Genomic DNA, 22,197 nt, shown 5'->3' with positions numbered 1-22,197 from the left:
GAATCACTTCTCACAACTGAGTCGGTACTCTATAGGCACGCAATTTGATTAGAAGTTCCTTGTGTGGACAGCTGTCAAAAGGTTTATGGGAAACTAGAAATATGAATTCAAGTTGAGATTCCTTGTCGATAGCATTTCTTCAGTCGAAATGAAATTACTCTGTAACGAACCACTGGAGACACGGGTGTCTTGTAGCAAAATACTCAGAAAATATTGCAGAACAAGCTCCGAAATTTTATGGACTGTGTTCGGGTTCACCCTGTATATCGTACAATGAAAAGTATCCCCCACCACGCACTTTAGAATACAGATGTTGATGTAGAACACGGGAAGGCCGCAACGTGTCTTCCTTCAGCGAGTGCAGGTGGGAGATAAAGCCGGCCTGTGGCGCGCCCAGCCGAACACAGGAGCGCGTAATGAGCGGCTCATTAGTGCAGCTTTTACTCCAACCCTCAAGGCTGCCTTCCTCCTAGCCCCATGTGACTACAGCTCCACCTCTGGCTTGCTGCTCGACTTTAAGCTGACTTACCGAAGTATCTCACCTTTCATCCCAGAAAACGAATGTTCTTCTTTTCTTTTTCTTTTCTCGTCAGTTTATCTAAACCTTTCCCAACTTAATACATATCTTACTTTGTCATTCCTTGCCACGTCGCCCCGCTAGCAGGCCGTCACTCGTGATCTGACGCATATGCAGATTGAAAATTACTCCGGGAGGTTGCACTGGAACCAAAGCAAACATTTTTCTCTCATAATTACCTGTGAGCATTTTTTAATCTGGCAGAGCGTGTAATCTCTCACAGCGCTCGTGCAATTTTGCAGAACAAGGGGACGAATCAGACGAATGTGAGACACGTCCTTCGTGAGCAATTGTTAATCCATTTCAGCTACAGCGCGTGCACAACGTAGAACCAGATGTACGTGGAACAGTGGCATATGCATCCTACATTTCCGTCCTCTGTACTGTTTACATTTGAAGCAACGTTCGGGGTGTCCTCAACATCTACAATTCGCATGTTTTGAGTGAGGTTAATCCACCTGCTACATCTGCTCGCGCTCATCAATTGCCGTTCTACCTGAATATGTGGGCAGATTTGTTGGTGACTGTGAATTGCGCCATATCTCCTGTCTAGGTCATTAAATGACAGGCATTATTACAATTTCTTCGCCAGAACTGCTGGATGACGTGCCACTCGCTACAAGACTGCATATCGTTCCAGCATGACGGGGCGCCGGCACATTTCAGTCGTCCTGTGCGTCGATTCTTGAACCGATTATTTCGAGAAAAGTGGATTGGTCGTGGTGGTTGTGTACCATGGCCTACTCGATTCCCTCCTTGACACCTTGGATTTTTTTTCTTTTTGGTATGACGGGAGATGGTACAGTCTTGTTCAAAAAACCTCTGTTGAATCAGAAGAGGATCTGGTTGCCCGAATAGTAGCAGTAGATGTAGAAATGACGGACACTCCTGCATCTTTGACCTCTGTTTACAAGTAAATATAGGTGTTTTTGAACCTCTACTGCAATGAATTCATTGTGCTGTGTCATTGTTGTTGTCTCTTGGTCATGAAGGATTAAAACTTGTTTGTATTACTTTTTGTCTTCACACAGGAAAACACATCAGAAGAAGTGTTTTCGTTGTCCTATGCAACCTCCCAGTATATGTTAGTTTAATTAATTTTAATCGGAAGAAAACTCTCTCTACTTGTTTAAAAAAGCCCTGACAGGAAAATATGACATTCGAGAAAAATATTTAATTCGGTATCCTGTGCAACCTCCCAGGGTTCGTCGGGTAAATTATTTTCACTCTGTAGGTGTGCAATGCGGACTGTAATCAAGAACCATACTCGCAGAAGACCTCTTCATACAACAAACTATTATCAGTTTCGAGTATTATTAAGCATTTCGCCTTTTTGAAGCCAGCTTCGTCAAAATATTATGTAGCGGTTCTATACAAAACTGAGATCACGTAATTAAATAAACGTACAGTTGGAAGGAAACGTTAGCTAACAACGAATTCGTACTGTTGCTTATAAACAAACTGTTGCTTATAAACTAGTCGAAATAGGCGTAGATACCACAGTCCGAGAAGCGTTCAGTGAATTCTAAAGCAACATCTTTCCTTCTGAGTTGTCAAAAACTCTAAAAAAGTTTTGGTCCTACATAAAAATCAGTCACTGGAACAAAGTCGTCTGTCCAACTGCTCGTTGCCCACGATGGCTCCATGACGTAAGATGCTAAAATGAAAGCCGAAAATCTAAACTTCGTCATCCCAAGAAAATCACAGAACATATCTTACGTTCTGTTGTCGAAATGTTGGGAAAATGACGCGGAACTAAAAAACAGCTCAAATATCTGGATAGAGTAAATGTCACTGGGAATGACGGATGCCATTTACATTTCTATATTGAATTTGTTGAAGAACTGTTCGCCCTCTTCCGTTTCTTGTATTAGCTTACCGTAGGTCGCTGGATGATCGCACCGGAAAATAGGTCGTTACAATTTAAATGAAGGGTGTTACGACGGACGCGCAGAACTATAGACCTATTACACTGACGTCAATTTCATGCAGAAGTGAATTCAGATATGACGACTTTTCTCGACACTGTAACACCTACTAAGTGGCAATAAACCACCGCACTGGCGCCTGCATATAAGGGCATTTTTAACAGTGCGCTGCCTATACAATGGATCGATTATGAGGGACGTACGATTACCGCGTCGCATCATTGGCCTCCAAGGCCGCCAGATCTCAAGTTATGTGATTTTTATTTTGTGGAGGTTTGTCAAAGACTTCGTCTGCGTACTTCCTTATCCTATAACTATGGCTGAACTGCGACGCTGCGTAGCAACAGGAGTGATTGCAGTAATCAGATGCGAATAATTATAGGCCTATTTCGCTTACGTCAATCTGTTGTAGAATAATGGAACATGTTTTGTGTTCTCGTATTATGACGTTCTTAGATAATACAAATCTCCTTCATCATAACCAACATGGATTCCGCAAACAGAGATCATGTGAAACTCAGCTCGCCCTATTTGCCCAAGAAATTCACAGTGCCGTAGACACTGGCGAGCAGATTGATGCCGTATTCCTGGACTTCAGGAAGGCATTTGATACGGTTCCGCACTTACGTTTAGTGAAAAAAATACGAGCTTACGGAATATCGGACCAGGTTTGTGATTGGATTCAGGATTTCCTAGAAGAAAGAACACAACATGTCATTCTTAACGGTTCAAAATCTGCAGATGTAGAGGTAATTTCGGGAGTACCGCAGGGAAGCGTGATAGGACCTTTATTGTTTACAATATACATAAATGACTTAGTTGACAACATCGGTAGCTCCGTGAGGCTATTTGCAGATGACACGGTTGTCTACAAGAAAGTAGCAACATCAGAAGACTCGTACGTACTCCAGGAGGACCTGCAGAGGATTAATGCATGGTGCGACAGCTGGCAGCTTTCCCTAAACGTAGATAAATGTAATATAATGCGCATACATAGGGGCAGAAATCCATTCCAGTACGATTATGCCATAGGTGGTAAATCATTGGAAGCGGTAACGACCGTAAAATACTTAGGAGTTACTATCCGGAGCGATCTGAAGTGGGATGATCACATAAAACAAATAGTGGGAAAAGCAGGCGCCAGGTTGAGATTCATAGGAAGAATTCTAAGAAAATGTGACTCATCGACGAAAGAAGTAGCTTACAAAACGCTTGTTCGTCCGATTCTTGAGTATTGCTCATCAGTATGGGACCCTTACCAGGTTGGATTAATAGAAGAGATAGACATGATCCAGCGAAAAGCAGCGCGATTCGTCATGGGGACATTTAGTCAGCGCGAGAGCGTTACGGAGATGCTGAACAAGCTCCAGTGGCGGACACTTCAAGAAAGGCGTTACGCAATACGGAGAGGTTTATTATCGAAATTACGAGAGAGCACATTCCGGGAAGAGATGGGCAACATATTACTACCGCCCACATATATCTCGCGTAATGATCACAACGAAAAGATCCGAGAAATTAGAGCAAATACGGAGACTTACAAGCAGTCGTTCTTCCCACGCACAATTCGTGAATGGAACAGGGAAGGGGGGATCAGATAGTGGTACAATAAGTACCCTCCGCCACACACCGTAAGGTGGCTCGCGGAGTATAGATGTAGAACTGCAGACATGCTCGCGGAAGTATGGGACAAGTGTGACTAGCGTCTGCATGTTTATCGTGTTTCGTGGAGGGCACGCGAAACGACCGAAAGCTGTTGGATTTTACATTTATTCACAGAAAATCAGTTTAGATCAAGTTTCCGCCCCCGGTAGCTGAGTTGTCAGCGCGACAGAATGTCAATCCTAAGGGACCGGGTTCAAAAATGGTTCAAGTGGCTCTGAGCACTGTGGGACTTAACTATTGAGGTCATCAGTCCCCTAGAACTTAGAACTACTTAAACCTAACCAACCTAAGGACATCACACACATTCATGCCCGAGGCAGGATTCGAACCTGCGACCGTAGCGGTCGCGCGGTTCCAGACTGTAGCGCCTAGAACCACTCGTCCACCCCGGCCGGCGGTCCGGTTTCGAATCCCGGCTGGGTCGGAGATTTTCTCCGTTCTGGGACTGGATCTTGTGTTGTCCTAATTATCAGCATTTCATCCCCATCGACGCGCAAGTCGCCGAAGTGGTGTCACGTCGATAGACTTGCACCCGGCTAACGGTCTACCCGACGGGAGGCCATATTCACGCGACATTTACATTTATTTATTTAGCTTGGATCAAGTGACCATCCGCAACCCACGAACTGACACTACGCCAAAGGAAGCTTCCTAGCTATCAAACGCATAATTGTTTTTAGGTGCAGCGTCTGGGACACACAGTTAATACACCGTTCAGTTACCACGGCCTATGTTCGATGTCAACGTCACAGGCGGCACGTGATAACAATTGCGGTGGAGGGTATGTAAAGCGTGTCGGGGGGACGCCGAAGTGATTTATCTGCCGTCCGAAAAGGGCATGATCGTTGGCTTTCAGGCCGAGAGTGTAAGCATTTCAGAAATGGATAGTCTGTAAACTTTTCGTGTGCGTCCGTGGTTGAAGTATAGCGTGCATGGCAAAATGGCGCCGAGACAACTGTCGTGCGTCAGGCACCATAGACGACAGGGGCGAATGATGGCTGTGGAGATGTGTACGACAAATAGACGTGCAACTGTTGAGCAACTGACCGCCTAGATGAACCGGGGCCCACCAACAGCGTCTCCTCGACGACCGTGTTTCGAACGTTGCTGCGTACGGGTCTCTGCGGAAAGCGCATAGTTGCTGACTGCTGTTCATCGGCGACGAAGGCTGGAACTTCCGCGCTAGTAACGCAACCGGACGTCCCATGAGCGGTGACAGGTGGCGTTTTCAGATGAATCATGTTTTATGCTGCATGAGATAGATGGCCGTTGGCGTGTTCGGCGTGAAACGTCTGACAGCAAACAAGAAGGATGCGTTATGGTCTGGGGAATGTTTTCGTGGCATTCCCTGGGTGGTCTCGTCAATCTGAAAGACTCACTGGATTAACACAAGTATGCATCTATCATTGGGGATCATGTCCACCCCTACATGCGGTTTGTTTTTCCTGGGCAAGATGACATCTACAAGCAGGACAATGTAACGTGTCACAAAGCTCTCAGTGTACTTGCGTGGTTCGAAGAACACTACTATGAATTTACCGTACTCCCCTGGCCACTAAACATCCCGGATTTAAGATCAGTCGAAAATCTACGGGACGATCTCGATCGGGCTGTGTACGTCGTGGATCCTCAACCTAGAAACAGAGCGCCGCTGACCATACCACTGGAGTCGGCATGGCTCCACATCTCTGTCGATACCTTCGAGAGCCCCATAGGCTCTCTTCCTGTACGTCTCGCAGCGTTCAGAGTTGCTAAAGGTGGTTATTCGGGCTTTTGGCAGATCACATTAATGTTGTAAGTAGGCTGTTTAGGTTTTTTTATTGGTAACGCCACGTAGCGCTCTGTATGAAAATCACTGGCTGTGCTGTGTGCAGTCCGTGGCTGGTTGGCATTGCTGTAATATTCGCTATTGTAGTGTTGGGCAGCTGGATGTTAACAGCGCATAGCGTTGCGCAGTTGGAGGTGAGCCGCCAGCAGTGGTGGATGTGGGGAGAGAGATGGCGGAGATTTGAGAGCGGATGATCTGGACGTGTGTCCATCAAAGACAGTAATATATATATATATATATATATATATATATATATATATATATATATATATATATATATATATAATGACTTTTGAACACTATTAAGGTAAATACATTGTTTGTTCTGTATCAAAATCTTTCATTTGCTAACTGTGCCTATCAGTAGTTAGTGACTTCAGTAGTTAGAATCTTTTATTTAGCTGACAGTATTGGCGCTCGCTGTATTGCAGTAGTTTGAGTAACGAAGATTTTTGGTAGGTAAGTGATTCATGAAAGGTATAGGTTATTGTTAGTCAGGGCCATTCTTTTGTAGGGATTATTAAAAGTCAGATTGCGTTGCGCTAAAAATATTGTGTGTCAGTTTAGTGTTGATCAGAATAAGTAAAGAGAGTACGTTCAGTTTTGCTCAGCTGTTTGAAAAGCAAATAATGTTAGAGGTTTATCAGCACAGTCATTCATAAATTTTTCTAAGGGGACGTTTCATATGGAATCAAAGATTTTGATACAGAACAAACAATGTATTTACCTTAATAGTGTTCAAAAGTCATAATACACTCCTGGAAATGGAAAAAAGAACACATTGACACCGGTGTGTCAGACCCACCATACTTGCTCCGGACACTGCGAGAGGGCTGTACAAGCAATGATCACACGCACGGCACAGCGGACACACCAGGAACCGCGGTGTTGGCCGTCGAATGGCGCTAGCTGCGCAGCATTTGTGCACCGCCGCCGTCAGTGTCAGCCAGTTTGCCGTGGCATACGGAGCTCCATCGCAGTCTTTAACACTGGTAGCATGCCGCGACAGCGTGGACGTGAACCGTATGTGCAGTTGACGGACTTTGAGCGAGGGCGTATAGTGGGCATGCGGGAGGCCGGGTGGACGTACCGCCGAATTGCTCAACACGTGGGGCGTGAGGTCTCCACAGTACATCGATGTTGTCGCCAGTGGTCGGCGGAAGGTGCACGTGCCCGTCGACCAGGGACCGGACCGCAGCGACGCACGGATGCACGCCAAGACCGTAGGATCCTACGCAGTGCCGTAGGGGACCGCACCGCCACTTCCCAGCAAATTAGGGACACTGTTGCTCCTGGGGTATCGGCGAGGACCATTCGCAACCGTCTCCATGAAGCTGGGCTACGGTCCCTCACACCGTTAGGCCGTCTTCCGCTCACGCCCCAACATCGTGCAGCCCGCCTCCAGTGGTGTCGCGACAGGCGTGAATGGAGGGACGAATGGAGACGTGTCGTCTTCAGCGATGAGAGTCGCTTCTGCCTTGGTGCCAATGATGGTCGTATGCGTGTTTGGCGCCGTGCAGGTGAGCGCCACAATCAGGACTGCATACGACCGAGGCACACAGGGCCAACACCCGGCATCATGGTGTGGGGAGCGATCTCCTACACTGGCCGTACACCACTGGTGATCGTCGAGGGGACACTGAATAGTGCACGGTACATCCAAACCGTCATCGAACCCATCGTTCTACCATTCCTAGACCGGCAAGGGAACTTGCTGTTCCAACAGGACAATGCACGTCCGCATGTATCCCGTGCCACCCAACGTGCTCTAGAAGTTGTAAGTCAACTACCCTGGCCAGCAAGATCTCCGGATCTGTCCCCCATTGAGCATGTTTGGGACTGGATGAAGCGTCGTCTCACGCGGTCTGCACGTCCAGCACGAACGCTGGTCCAACTGAGGCGCCAGGTGGAAATGGCATGGCAAGCCGTTCCACAGGACTACATCCAGCATCTCTACGATCGTCTCCATGGGAGAATAGCAGCCTGCATTGCTGCGAAAGGTGGATATACACTGTACTAGTGCCGACATTGTGCATGCTCTGTTGCCTGTGTCTATGTGCCTGTGGTTCTGTCAGTGTGATCATGTGATGTATCTGACTCCAGGAATGTGTCAATAAAGTTTCCCCTTCCTGGGACAATGAATTCACGGTGTTCTTATTTCAATTTCCAGGAGTGTATGTATATATATCAGTTCATGACATCCAGTCTTACAAATTTACTGTCTCTGATGGACACACGTCCAGATCATCCGCTCTCAAAACTCCGCCATCTCTCTCCCCACATCCACCACTGCTGGCGGCTCACCTCCAACCGCGCAACGCTATGCGCTGTTAACATCCAGCTGCCCAACACTACAATAGCGAATATTACAACAATGCCAACCAGCCACGGACTGCACACAGCACAGCCAGTGATTTTCATACAGAGCGCTACGTGGCGTTACCAATAAAAAAACCTAAACAGCCTACTTACAATGTGACTGGATAGATACACGTGTGACAGGTGTTGTAACTAAAAACAGTCACGAATTTGACGCCAAGGAACTTTCCTTTAACTTGATGTAGTGCTAATCCGGAACTTGAAGATGGTCACTTGACCAATACCGGTTGTCTCTGAATGGAGCCTTTATTGTATGATTATATGATAGCGGAACAAACACTGGTGGCAGTTACTTCTGTAAAATATCTGGGAGTATGCGTGCGAAACGATTTGAAGTGGAATGGTCATATAAAATTAGTTGTTGGTAAGGCGGGTGCCAGGTTGAGATTCATTGGGAGAGTCCTTAGAAAATGTAGTCCATCAACAAAAGAGGTGGCTTACAAAACAGTCGTTCGGCCTATACTTGAGTATTGCTCATCAGTGTGGGATCCGTACCAGGTCGGGTTGACAGAGGAGATAGAGAAGATCCAAAGAAGAGCCGCGCGTTTCGTTACAGGGTTATTTGGTAAGCGTGATAGCGCTACGGAGATGTTTAGCAAACTCAAGTGGCAGACTCTGCAAGAGAGGCGCTCTGCATCGCGGTGTAGCTTGCTGTCCAGGTTTCGAGAGGGTGCGTTTCTGGATGAGGTATCGAATATATTGCTTCCCCCTACTTATACCTCTCGAGGAGATCACGAATGTAAAATTAGAGAGATTCGAGCACGCACGGAGGCTTTCCGGCAGTCGTTCTTCCCGCGAAGCATACGCGACTGGAACAGGAAAGGGAGGTAATGACAGTGGCACGTAAAAGTGCCCTCCGCCACACACCGTTGGGTGGCTTGCGGAGTATAAATGTAGATGTAGATGTAGAGGAATAAATACACGTGGTGTTTTAATGATTTGTTTTTTAAATACATTGAAGCTATGCAGCGCTGTGTATAGAAATTTACGATTAAGATCAAAGGTTTCATTTCCTTTTCACAAATGTTCAATGTACCCTCCAAGGGACGGACGATAAACTTCCAGAAGTTAGTCACACTCCTTCCACACTTCTGCGAGCGTGTGTGGCGTTCCTGCAATCACTGGCGTTGGTATGCGTGTCCCATTTCACCAACAGAATTTGAAAGAGGAGGCACATAGGTGCACTACTTCACAAATCCACACAAAAAAATCACATACCGTGAGATTAGGTGGCCTCGGAGGCCGATGGATAATTTTGTGGTTTTGAACTTTACAAGATGATATAATCTTGTGGAGTGGGATGGCTCTTTTTGGAACACCCGTATTTGGGAGGCTATTGGTTGAAGGGACAGCTGTACGAGAGAGCTGCTGTATCTGTGCAAACACAATGACGCCGAAGGCGGGCGCGCCACGACGGCGGTGTCGGCGGGCGTTGACTTGGCGCGAGTCAGCAGCGGCGCTCTTGCTGTATCGACCGGCCCGCCGGCAAGATGGCTACTGGCGCGGATCTTCGCCGCCGCGCTCAATACACTTGCCGCTGTAGGCAGCACAGCAATTCCCTTCAAAAAGCGGCAAGCGGCAGGGAGAAACAGGAAACTGGCCTCGCAGCAAACGCTCTTATTCCGAACGAATCCTACGTCGATGGACATCTCGCAGCGCGGCATGGAGCAGATGGCCTGCAGCGTGGCTGGGAAGGCTTCCAACTTTGCGGATCTCTGTGTACGGAAATGGCAGACTAGCAAGAACTGTATCCAGCTGGTAAAAGGATCTTTCAGGTTCTGGCAATTGGTGCTTAACGTAAGTAAATGTAACGTAGTAGTAGGCAACAGATATTGGCACCCAATTTGATACAGCATTCCTTGACTTTAAAAATGAGTACAGTAGAGTTCTGCACTGTTGCCCAATGAACAAAATACATACGCACAGGATATTAGCCAAGGTTTGTGACTGGATCGGGGAGTTTCTAGCAAACGGAACAGAGTATGTAATTCTTAACGAAGGTAAATCTCCAGGCGTAAAGGTAACTTCGGACGTGCCTCAACTGAATGTTACAGAACCACAACTACTCACTATATGTATATTGGGCGATCAAAAAGTCTCTGTTCGGGTACTGTGCGGTCCAGAATCGGTATTGCAATCAGGCAAAATCACCGTCAGCATTGAGGCAATTATTTCACCGACGCACCAGGTTGAAGATACCCGTTTCGTAAAACACCGTGTCCTGCAGCGTGAAGAAGGACGTAACTGTCTGCTGAATAGCCTCGTCCGACAGGAATCTTCGACCCTCCATGGCCTTTTTTAAGCGACCGAAGACGTGATAACAGTATGGAAAGAGATCAAGACTACAGGGCGGGTGCTCCAGTGTCTCCCACTTCATTTGGTGCAACTTCTGCTTTACGAGATTTGTAATATGGGGACGTACGTTACCATTAAGCAGCAGCACCCCTTGGCGCAACATTCACAAACATTGGTTTTCGACAGACATGCTGCCCCAGACACATTCTTCATTCCACGATGGGTGTCTATCGGTGTTTGTCCTGAGCAGCCAATTAAAGAATAACAGCACGTTGGTCCTGTTTCAACGCAATTGGTAATGACGTCGCCATAATTCACGTCTCCACATTTACCGCAAGCACGTCGGAAAGACACGAATACCAAACTAATCCCTCGCCTACATGTCTTTGCTTATACAAGGTGATGTTTTCCACAGTGTACACACTAGGGATTGAGCGATGCCTATGAACTTGCGTCCGGAAATACATGGATTTTATGACAGAGAACATTTATTCAATCATACATTGTTACAGAGACTTCCGTCTAATACTCACTGTACCATCCAGCAATAGTTACAGTATGCCTGGTTTCCTCCTAGAGGGTGGTACTGTTCCTCATACGTCATGACCTAGCGCCCTCTCCTGTCATTGTCATTGGTAATTTTGTGTCCGATTTACTTCTCCTGCTGATTCACCTTGTAGTGGATGTGATACAGCGTTGTACACAATGGTTCCGTATTCGAATCGAGAGCTTGCCGACATAGTATTTACTTACGGAAAGGCAAATAGCAACGAGTGACGGGCATCAACATTGTATCAGGAGCCTATCCGCGCTGACAACAACTGCAGCAGTCAACGTCTGCAACAGTGCTTCGCCGTTTGTCTGAGAAAGGGTGGTCTCACGAAGCAGGAAATAATTAAGGCCGTACCCCAAATGTTCGGACACCAGACTTGGAGGAAAATGTGATTAACACTGTAGAAGAAGACCGCCGTGTCAATACCAGGCTGTTGGCTCGCCAGTACAGGGTAAGCCAGACGACCGTGTGGAACATTCTCCATGACAATTGTTACCGCCCTTGTCACTTACAGCGTGTGCAGGGCTTACTAGCGACAGACTTTTCAAATCGGGAGCAGTTTTGTCACTGGTTTTTTCACCAGGCAACCACGATTCCGGGATTTGTGTCATCCATCCTATTCACAGATGAAGCCACCTTTACGCGGAGTGCTATCTTCAACTTTCGTAACAGTTGTCTGTGGGATAGTATGCAGAACCCACATGGTGTGGTGACAACGAATCATCAGCATCGGTGCAGCAGAAATGTGTGGGCCGAGATAATTGCCGTTGTATTTTGAGACCAGTCTTCCTTCCACGTCGCCTAACAGGCCGGAACTTTCGGCGTTTCTTGCCCGTGACTTTGCCTCCCCTGCTGGAAGAAGTGCCACTGATGATTCGAAATGTTATGTGGCTGTTACAAGATGGTGCTCCGGCCCATTTCGCAGTTAACACCCGGACGCATCTCAATCATGTCTTCCCTGGTCAATGTATCGGACGAGGGATCCAGTTGGTCTACTCGTTCACTGGATCTCAACCTGTGATATTTCTGGTTATGGGACCATCTCAAAAATATCGTATATGCAGAGCCTAGTCCAGATGTGGAGACACTGGAGCAACGTATTCATGCTGCCGGTAACACTGTTCTGATGCAGCTTGGCCGATGTGAACGTGTGAGACAGAACACGCTACGGTGCGTACACGCGTGAGTTGAGGCGTATGGAAACTATTTTCAGACCATACTGTACCTGTGGCTGCATGGTACAGCGCCTTTAGACTGCAGTCCTGTGTCAATGTGTGATTGAATAAACGGTCTTGGAAACCATGCAATTCCGGACATAACTTCATTAGACCTTTTTTGTTCCGAATCCTCTCATCGATCAATCCCTAGAGTTTGCACACGGTTGAAAAAACCACACTGTGTTCCCGCATCGGAGTCGTGTTGCGTTACATATACGCGCAGCAACGCCTTCAAACGGAAACCCTTCATGATGCTATTCGCGGATGATGCTGTAGTATACAGTCATGTCTCAAAGGCAGAAAATGCAGGAAGATATGGAAAGGATCTATGCTTGGTGCAAGAATTGGCAGTTGACCCTCAGCGTAAACAAATGTAATGTACTGCTCATAAATAGGGTCACTCGATTGTCGGAAAATCACAGGGAGCAGTCATGGCTATCTGGGCGTTAGGGCACGCAGCGATTTAAAAAGCGACAATCACATAAAACTAACGGTAGGAGATGCAGATGTCAGACTTAGATTCATTAGAAGAGTCCTCAGGTTATTATAGCACACCCACTAACGCGGTAGCTCATAAAACCCATCTTCGGTTGCTACTTGAGTATTGGTCGCCAGTCTGCGACCATTGCCAGATAGGATCGATTGAAGAAATAATGAAGATCCAAAGAGCACCAAGTTTCGGCACAGGCTCGATTAGTACGCGCGAAAGCGCCTATCAACTCCAGTGGCAGATGTTACAAGAGGGACACTGGGCATCACGGAGTGATTTACTATTAAAATCCTGTAAATGTACTTTCCTTGAACAGTCAACCAATATATTGCTTTCCTCTAAACATTCCTCATCAAATGACAGTGAAGGCAAATTTTGATAAATTCAAGCTCACATGGAGGCTTACCACCAATCATCCACCCTCGTGCTATTCGTGACTGGAACAGGAGAATGGGGAAGTGGCAGTGGTGCACGAAGGACACAGTGCCAGACGCCGTAGTGTGGCTTTCGGAGTATAGACGTCGATGTAGAAGTGGCTTACAAAACACATATTCAAGAAATTCTCGATTATTGTTCATCAGTGTGGGACCCTTAGCAATTTGGCTTAATAGAAGGGATGCAAAAGATCCAACTGAAAGTGGGGCGTTTCGTAGCGGGGTCGTTTAGTCGGCGAGAGAGCGTTACGGAGACGCTCAACAAACTCCAGGGGCAGACGCTACAAGAGAGGCGTTGTGTATCACGGATATTTGGTATTGACGTTCCGAGAGCGTATCGTCCAAGAATATTCGATCAACATATTACTTCAGCCCACATACGTTTCTCGAATTGACCACGACGAGAAAATCGTAGAAATTAGAGCTCGCACGGAAATTTATCGACAGTTATTCTTTCCACACGGAATTCGCGAATGGAATACGGAAGAGAAAAAAATGACATTTGAGATGTAAACGTAGATTTAGTGTGACCACATTAAACAAATGACCAGACACGTAGCACAGTTTCAGCCATGCGGATCACTGTGTGCTGGGAGTTTCGCTTTGATGACTTTGTGCGATGTCACACATCCAACGAAGGGCACCTGAATTGCTGCTCGGAGTGGCCGCGCGGTTTGAGGCGCCATGTCACGGACTGCACGGCCCCTCCCGCCAGAGGTTCGAGCCGTCCCTCGGGCATGGGTGTGTGTGTGTTGTTCTTAGCATACGTTGTTTAAGTTAGATTAAGTAGTGTGTAAGTCTAGGAACCGATGATCTCAGCAGTTTGGTCCCTTAGGAATTCACACAGATTTGAACATTTTTGAGCACCTGAATTATATCCTTAGTGACAATGGTATTATGGGCATTAGGCCGTGAACTAAGGCTTATTTTCGATCCTAACGTTTCGTCTCGTTTTGCTGGAGACTACCTCAAAGGCTACAAACACCCAGTTTGTAAACTTTTAAAACGTAAACGTGCACAGCTAGCTGCAGCTGCCGAGTTGTTTATTGGTGAGTAACGGGAGTTGCGACGTCATCCTACCCCTGTCAAAAATGGACCATTAAGCCCACGTAACACAACAACCGGACTAGTGAACAATACTCTAGACTCTAGACCATGTCTATGTCCTCACGTGTAAGCTGGGCAATGGAAGCGCAAACTGTCAGAACGGTCTTCGCGTGTGTTGTTCATCTGAAACGCCAGATGTAGTAGCAAAACACTATCTACACGATGGTTCACTCACTAATTCGTCCTGTAATGCGGTCTGCGTTCTCTCGTACCACTACGATGAAGCCCTGTTCCAAGTGTTTAGATTCCTATAAGGCAATCCAAAAAGAAGGCATAAATCAAGAGGTCCTTGTTACCTGAAAGTTGTTGGAAGATAACTTGGTGTGAATAAACTGATTAACAGAGAAGGGGCAATAGGTTTCTACGGCGTGTCAACAAACGGTTTATGCTTCCCGTTGCGGCGGGAAGTCGTGCATATTACATACTTCACAGGCGAACGCTACCTACATTCCGCCCGCCCAACAGAAGCAGATGCCGAGCATAGAGTGCCGCGTTGCATACGGGGGAAATTGAACTAGATATTCGTATACGCGTCCTAAATAGCGAAGAATATTAATATGCACCTCTTAAAGCTTGTACTATTCTCCTCTTCGAAAAAGAAGTAAAAATAGAAAAAGAAGCAATGATGGTATGAACGTACTGCACCTCAAGTGACTGTCCATTTTCTGATTGAAATAATGAGCTTGATTTCACTCTGTTAACACAAGGGGAGTCTTCTTCACATAGTTCCTAAACATTACTTAGAAGTAAAAGACTCATGCAGGAAGTAATCGTATGGCGGCGGGGCCAATTACTTTGATTAATGTGCTCAAAAATGGCTCTGAGCCCTATGGGACTCAACATCTTAGGTCATAAGTCCCCTAGAACTTCGAACTACTTAAACCTAACTAACCTAAGGACATCACACACACCCATACCCGAGGCAGGATTCGAACCTGCGACCGTAGCAGTCCCGCGGTTCCGGACTGCAGCGCCAGAACCGCAAGGCCACCGCGGCCGGCTAATTAATGTGCTCTTTCTGTATTAAAGAAAGTAACTGAGATTTCGTTAAAAATATAGTAAACAGGGATAATACACTTGACGAGTGTCATTTACCTCTGTGACGTGTACAGGAAATAGAAATTCCGTACCTTTTACAGAAAACTGCCGTAAACCGAAATGACTGTCCTGCAAAACGCTGCATCTGTATCAACTGAAGTCGCTATCACTCTGCAAGTTTCGAGTAGTGCACATTCTGCTGCTTCTGTATTTGCAGCAATCCATATTTATGAGATGCGATGTCGATATGCAGGATATTTAGTCGTAAGCGCTGTGATTCGTTTATCAATCCGTCAACAAACAGATTTGGATTCGTCATTTCATATGCGATTAATCTGTTAGCACGCGTCATATTCAAACACGTACTTCATTAGCAATTACCTCGTTCTCGACCAATTGTAAAACTGCAACGTCAATACTCCCACCTGCAGTTATTGGAGAAATAAAGAACGTTGAAATTTCTGTTAATGTAAATAACTAGTTACTCTAACATTCATCCAAAAGGAATTTTCTCTAACAGTATTCGACACATGTTTCCATTTCACTGAAAATTACGTACTTTGAAACGTAAATTTGCATCTTATTGACCCCTTTGGGGCCTGCTCAAATAGCAGTCAAAGACCAGATTGATAAACTGATAGTGATCAGAGCATTTAATTTTATATTAATGCAATCAGTTGGTTTGCCAACTACAAATAATCCATGGATAGAATACGAAGGGAGACAAGTAGCCCGAGTAGATTCAACGAATTGTGAAGCTTTGCTATAAGTATAGACCATCTACACATGCGTAAAGAAAGATACAATTAAAGAGGTAGTCGACAAACTATTGACAGCTTTCATCAAGCTACTTTCCTTTTCCTCAGTTGCTACTGCATAGTTCGACTGTCAGCATTGCAGCAACCCATTCCGGCACAAAATTAGTTACGTCAGCTATTCGCCAGAAAGAAGTTCGTGTATGTCAATATAGCAAAGTGCTGTGTGCGATTGGCAGATGCTACGTATTCATGTCTTCATATACGTGTACATCTACACTGCGCAAGCCACCTTACATAGGGTCGAACCACAGTGGCTGTTCTCTTTGCTGATCTGTCCATGACTGGCGCGTAGAAAGAATGACTGTCGGTAAAACTACGCATGAGATCGAGATCCAATGACTTTCTCGTCGTGATCATTTCGCAAGATGTATTTGCAAGAATGTAGTATGTTGCCCGATTCTTTTTGGGTCGTACGATCTCTATATTTCAATAGTAAACCGCTCCGTGACACCGCGCTTTTATAGCGTCTGATACTACAGTTCTCTAGCATCTCGGTAACATCCTCGGGCTGCGTAAACGATCCCGTAACGCAATGCACTGCTCTTCGTTGGGTCTTCTTTGTGTCTTCTATTAATCCTACGTAATAAGGGTCCCAGATTAATGAACAATACTCAGTAATTGGTCGAACGAATGTTTTATAAGCCACTTATTTCGAGGGTGAATTACATTTCCTTGAGATTCTCCAAACGAATCTCAGCTTGTCACGTGACTTTCCAGAAATTAGTTTCATGTGGGGTCTTCTCACTTCAGTTCGCTCCGGATGGTTACTCCTACGTATGTTGCGGTAGTTACCGTTTCCAGTGATTTGGTTGCCAATAGTGTAATAGAGCAGTAGTTGATCTCACCGCCTATTTATGTGCAACACGTTACATTTATTTATATTCAAAGTCGATTACAAATCCCTGCAATGATCGTCGATCTTATGCAAGTCTTCCTACATTTCCCTGTAATCTTCTAACGTTGCAGCGTTCCTATAGATAACAGCATCGTCCACGGAAAGTCTCACGGGAACTAAACCATTATCCACTACATCATTAATACAAATTGTATACAGCGACGGTCCTATAACACTGCCTTTACATACTCTAGAAATTACTTTCACATTTGTCGATTCTGCAGCGTTAAGAGCGACGTGTTGAGTTCTATGCGCAAGGATATGCTGAATCCAATAGAAAATCTGGTCCGATATTCGGTAAGGTCGTACTTTGTTCACTAAGTGACACTGCGTATCTGTATCGAATACCTTCCGGACGGTGGCCGAGCGGTTCTAGGCGCTACAGTCTGGAACCGCGCGACCGCTACGGTCGCAGGTTCGAATCCTGCATCGGGCATGGATGTGTGTGATGTCCTTAGGTTAGTTAGGTTTAAGTAGTTCTAAGTTCTAGGGGACTCATGATCTTAGCAGTTTAGTCCCATAGCGCTCAGAGCCATTTTTGAACCTTCCGGATGTCAAAGAACACAGCATCACCCTTTGCGTCTACTACGGCACTCTGAATCGCATGCTAATATGCTATTTGCTTCAACGCTATTTATTTAGCCTCACAGGGCTCAATGGTCCCTTTTCATATCTTTCCCCTGAGCTACTCACAGGGAATCGAACCCGGGAACTTGGCATCAGCAGCCAACAGCGCTAATCACCACACCACTCAGGCGACCTTTATTAGCTTGTATTCTCAGTATATACAAGGACACCTAGTTTAACACTCCACTTCCATTGAGTTCATATCAGATGGCTAAGCTGATGCAGTACCTCGATTGAAGAAGGGTGTGGGAATCACTCGGGAATGGTTTTTATGGAGTTCGGAAAACCACAGAAAACCTGAAACATCGTCAAAAGGTGCACATGGAGAAGAGAGCGTTTGTGCCATGTAAGTTGTCTGACATTTATAAGATGTAATTCAACCACCGAAACCCGTCTCACATCAGGATTCCTTACTCCTTCCCGATGCTGTCCCTCCTAATCTCCATCCTAGTCACACCTGTACCAGGCCGTATGGCTCTCCTCAGCCACTCAGCCACATCAAACATCACCACACACCACACACCATTACAGTGCCGCTAACCGCCCTCATTCCCAAATTATGCTCTCCCAGTGGAGGTTCTGCGCTTTTAGTGGACTGCTATGAAGTGCTTCACTTTGGTTACCAAAAAATCCATCAACGCTTTTCTTTTTAAATGAAACAGACCATTCTTAACTACGTCAATGTGCAGCCGTCTGTTTTAAAAATTTTAAAAATTTTGCAAATATTTTATCTTTGAAATGTTTTAAAACGATCTTTATATTTTAAAAGCTTTTCGCTGCAGTGTGCCAACTGTACAGCTGCCATTTCATCCCCGCCCCTCAGGATGAGGGCATCAAACTATAAAAACGAAAAAAAATCTCCGATGACTAAGACATTATGTCTGAATATAGTGACTGCTATAGTTATATGCTGAGGAACCTGTTCGACCAACACAGAAAGTAGGGTTTCAATTAAACGCAAGTAAGTCTAATTATATGACAGTGGGTAGCTCTCCGAGAGCCTGTGACCATCGTACGTTGGCTTTGGCGAGGCAGCACACACAGAGTGAGATAAGTAATATTATTAACTTGTTACATATGTAGCGTGTATTTGTAAAATTGTTTTATGGGGTCTTACCACTGTAGGTGTTGATTTTAGCCTTTGACTATGCCTATTTAGACAAGCTGTTTTATATTTGTTCTGAAGGAGGCGTGGTTATCCACGCTGAAACCTAGGTAAACAGCAGGTAGTTAGTGCAATCGAGGCGGATTTTTCATAATTATTTCGATACTTACGATTGCTGACGCGCTGCACTGCTGAAAGTTCGAAAATAGATCAATTGCTATCCATGAATTACTGGAGGGGAAGAGCTAGAATCTGAAGGTTAGACACCGGAAAGGGAAAAAAATCAGAAAAAGTATGGAAATTAAAGGATACCCCTTTGAAGCTATTGAAAGCAAGAGGTTATTACGGTACTGCAATTTAGAACGAATGGGTGATATAAGATGGCCAAAGAAGTTGTGGATTTGGATTCCAGATGGGAGAAAGAAACGAGATAGGCCAGATAACAAGAGGGATTTGGGAAGACCATGGGCTACGCATATTAAGAAATAAAGTCATTCCTTCCACAACGGTTACCAAATTGCACGTTTCAGGTAAATAATTCCCCTACATTTTGTTTTAGGCGCACCATAGCTATTTAAGGAATAGTTGATTAAACAGAAAGCAATACAAAATGCCTTAAAATAAACAGATTCTTGTTTGAATTGTTAACATCGACGAAATTCCTATGTGCATAACTCTAACTTACATGCATTTCCTCTTGTCGAGGTGAGAAAATTGCTGCTATATTTATGGTAGATTAGAGTGCGGATAGTCGCATACACTCCTACCTGGGAGAGGCCGAGGTGCACGGACGCCGTCTCGGAGATGTACATGATCTTGCCGTCGGGCGCCACCACGAAGATGAAGCCATCCAGGGTCTGGGAACAGGGATGGCCAGCTAGGAACATGCCAACACACCACACCTCGCGCCTCCACTGCAGCACGTCGGCTCCGAGCAGTGCGCGCCAGCTCTACTTCTACAAGCCATCAGCGCTACACCGACTTCTACACATACTTGCTTTTTATAATATCCTTTTCTATTATCAATTATTTACATTTCCCCAGTCGGGGAGGGCTGGCAGGCGCCATGTTGCCGCTCTTCAGCCATTGGATAAAATGCCTTAAATACTTTACAATAACAAAAAAGGTGATTTAAAGCTTGAGAACAACTTGGTAATGTACTAAGTTTCGAACTCTGTGAGGTGATGGTACCGTGGGTTCCTGGCAACATGTTCTTGGTAAGGCATTCTGATACAAATGGGACAGAAGAGGAAGTGGTTCTGAGCACTATGCGACTTAACTTCTGACGTCATCAGTCGCCTAGAACTTAGAACTAATTAAACCTAACTAACCTAAGGACATCACACACATCCATGCCCGAGGCAGGATTCGAACCTGCGACCGTAGCGGTCACGCGATTCCAGACTGAAGCGCCTTTAACCGCACGGCCACACCGGCCGGCACAGAAGAGGAAGTAGTATGAAAAAACGATGTGGCATGAAGACAAAAATATGTTTGTTACAGGTCTTGTAACACTCTTATTATTTCTCCATGTTTGTATGTAAAACGGTCGACATGATTAATTGTTTAGTTTAAACCGTATGTCAGTTCATTTAGGTGGTATTGTATTGTATAGTATGTTAACCGGGGACCTAGAGACGACGGAGAGGCTCCGTCCCCGCCGCAGTCTCAGTGGTCCACAATCCCACGACGACTACCGCAGTCCACTTCACCCGTCCGCCACCCACACCCAACCCACGGTTATTGTGCGGTTCGGCCCCCGGTGGACCCTCCAGGGAACGTCTCACACCAGACGAGTGTAACCTCTATGTTTGCGTGGTAGAGTAATTAATGATGGTGTACGCGTACGTGGAGAACTTGTTTGCGCAGCAATCGCCGACATAGTGTATCTGAGGCGGAATAAGGGGAACCAGCATTCGCCGAGGCAGATGGAAAACCGCCTAAAAACCATCCACAGACTGGCCGGTTCACCGGACCTCGACACAAATCCTCCGGGCGGATTCGTGCCGGGGACCAGGAGCTCCTTCCCGACCGGAAAGCCGTGCGTTAGACCGCACGGCCAACTGGGCGGCCAATCATTTAGGTGGTACTCAACAGGCAATTATGTTGAAGTAAAAAGATGCTGAACAGGTTAAATAAGTTTGTGATGTTTAGTCATAATTGGAATTTGACACATGAGAATTTTTTATTTACACAGGAACAAAAAAGCCATACATAGAGCGGAAAAAAATGGACAACAATTTTTCTACTTGATGTACACTACAGAAAAAGTGGGAAATTCAAATATGGAAATTATTAAAATAATTGGGAAATGAAGCAAGGTTACTGGTATGCTCAATTCAGTCTTATGGAATAGAAATGTGACGAACAGAACAAAAAGACTCATATTCAAGTCAATACTAGAGAGTATAGTCCTGAATTGACCAGAGACCTAGACAACTAATCAGAGACATATAAAGAAGCTGAAAATATAAGAGACGAATTTCTGGAGAAAATCAGCAAGAATTTCAATGAAAGACCTCGTAAGGAACGCTTAAGTGATAAAGATAATGGAAGTGGAAGAAGGAATATGTGATGCTATGGATCGAAAGAGATTAAAATGCTACGGATATGTAAGAACGATGGAGGAAACAAGAATACCAAAACCGATTCTGGGGTGAGAAATTGAGAAGAGAAGGATGAGAAGAAGAAGAAGAAGAAGAGGAAGAAGAGGACGAGCGATGACTGCCTGGCTTCAAAATGTACGGAAGACAATGAAAACATCTGGTGCATAAAAGCAGGATGCGTAAGAACGAAGTACTTGGAGGAACATCTTCAGAAGGTAGTACTGAATATGTATGTGATACTCATCTAACAAATTTCGAGTGTATTTTTACGTTGGAGAGAAATTTCTGTATTAAGGAAAGTCTCAATAAATAAATAAGTAATAAGAACGAAAAAAGGAACTGATTTATACTTAGGGAAGACAAACATAGTTTAACAAATGTAACGTAACGTAAGATCGGCCACGATGAGCATCGCATCTTATGGAGTTTTGTTTGAAACACAATGCACTACACTGCAAGTGCACCATATAGCTCTTGTTAATTGCGTTATTTGTCAACAATCGCAATTTATGAAGTTTCCCAATACCAAGAGTGACTGCTCAATCTGAATAAATAGGGAAAGGTTTTCGACATTTTCAAATAGGAACAAGAACGTCGCAGACAAGTGTTCAGCAATAAATGCATCTACTATTACG

At 45.3% G+C, this 22,197-nt stretch overlaps 1 protein-coding gene across 1 annotated transcript in view; it reads right to left on the bottom strand.

Annotated features, from left to right (window-relative positions):
* LOC126471011 (single-minded homolog 2) overlaps positions 1–22,197 on the bottom strand; it is a 136,438-nt gene that overhangs the window by 54,958 nt on the left and 59,283 nt on the right. Inside the window, exon 3 of the mRNA XM_050099070.1 lies at positions 19,724–19,813. Within this exon, the coding sequence (XP_049955027.1) occupies positions 19,724–19,813 (90 nt within the window). The remainder of the gene's footprint in view (positions 1–19,723; positions 19,814–22,197) is intronic.

The sequence above is a fragment of the Schistocerca serialis genome, chromosome 3 (assembly GCF_023864345.2).
Source record: "Schistocerca serialis cubense isolate TAMUIC-IGC-003099 chromosome 3, iqSchSeri2.2, whole genome shotgun sequence".
Classification (NCBI taxonomy): domain Eukaryota; kingdom Metazoa; phylum Arthropoda; class Insecta; order Orthoptera; family Acrididae; genus Schistocerca; species Schistocerca serialis.
This window is presented reverse-complemented; position numbering and strand designations above follow the sequence as displayed.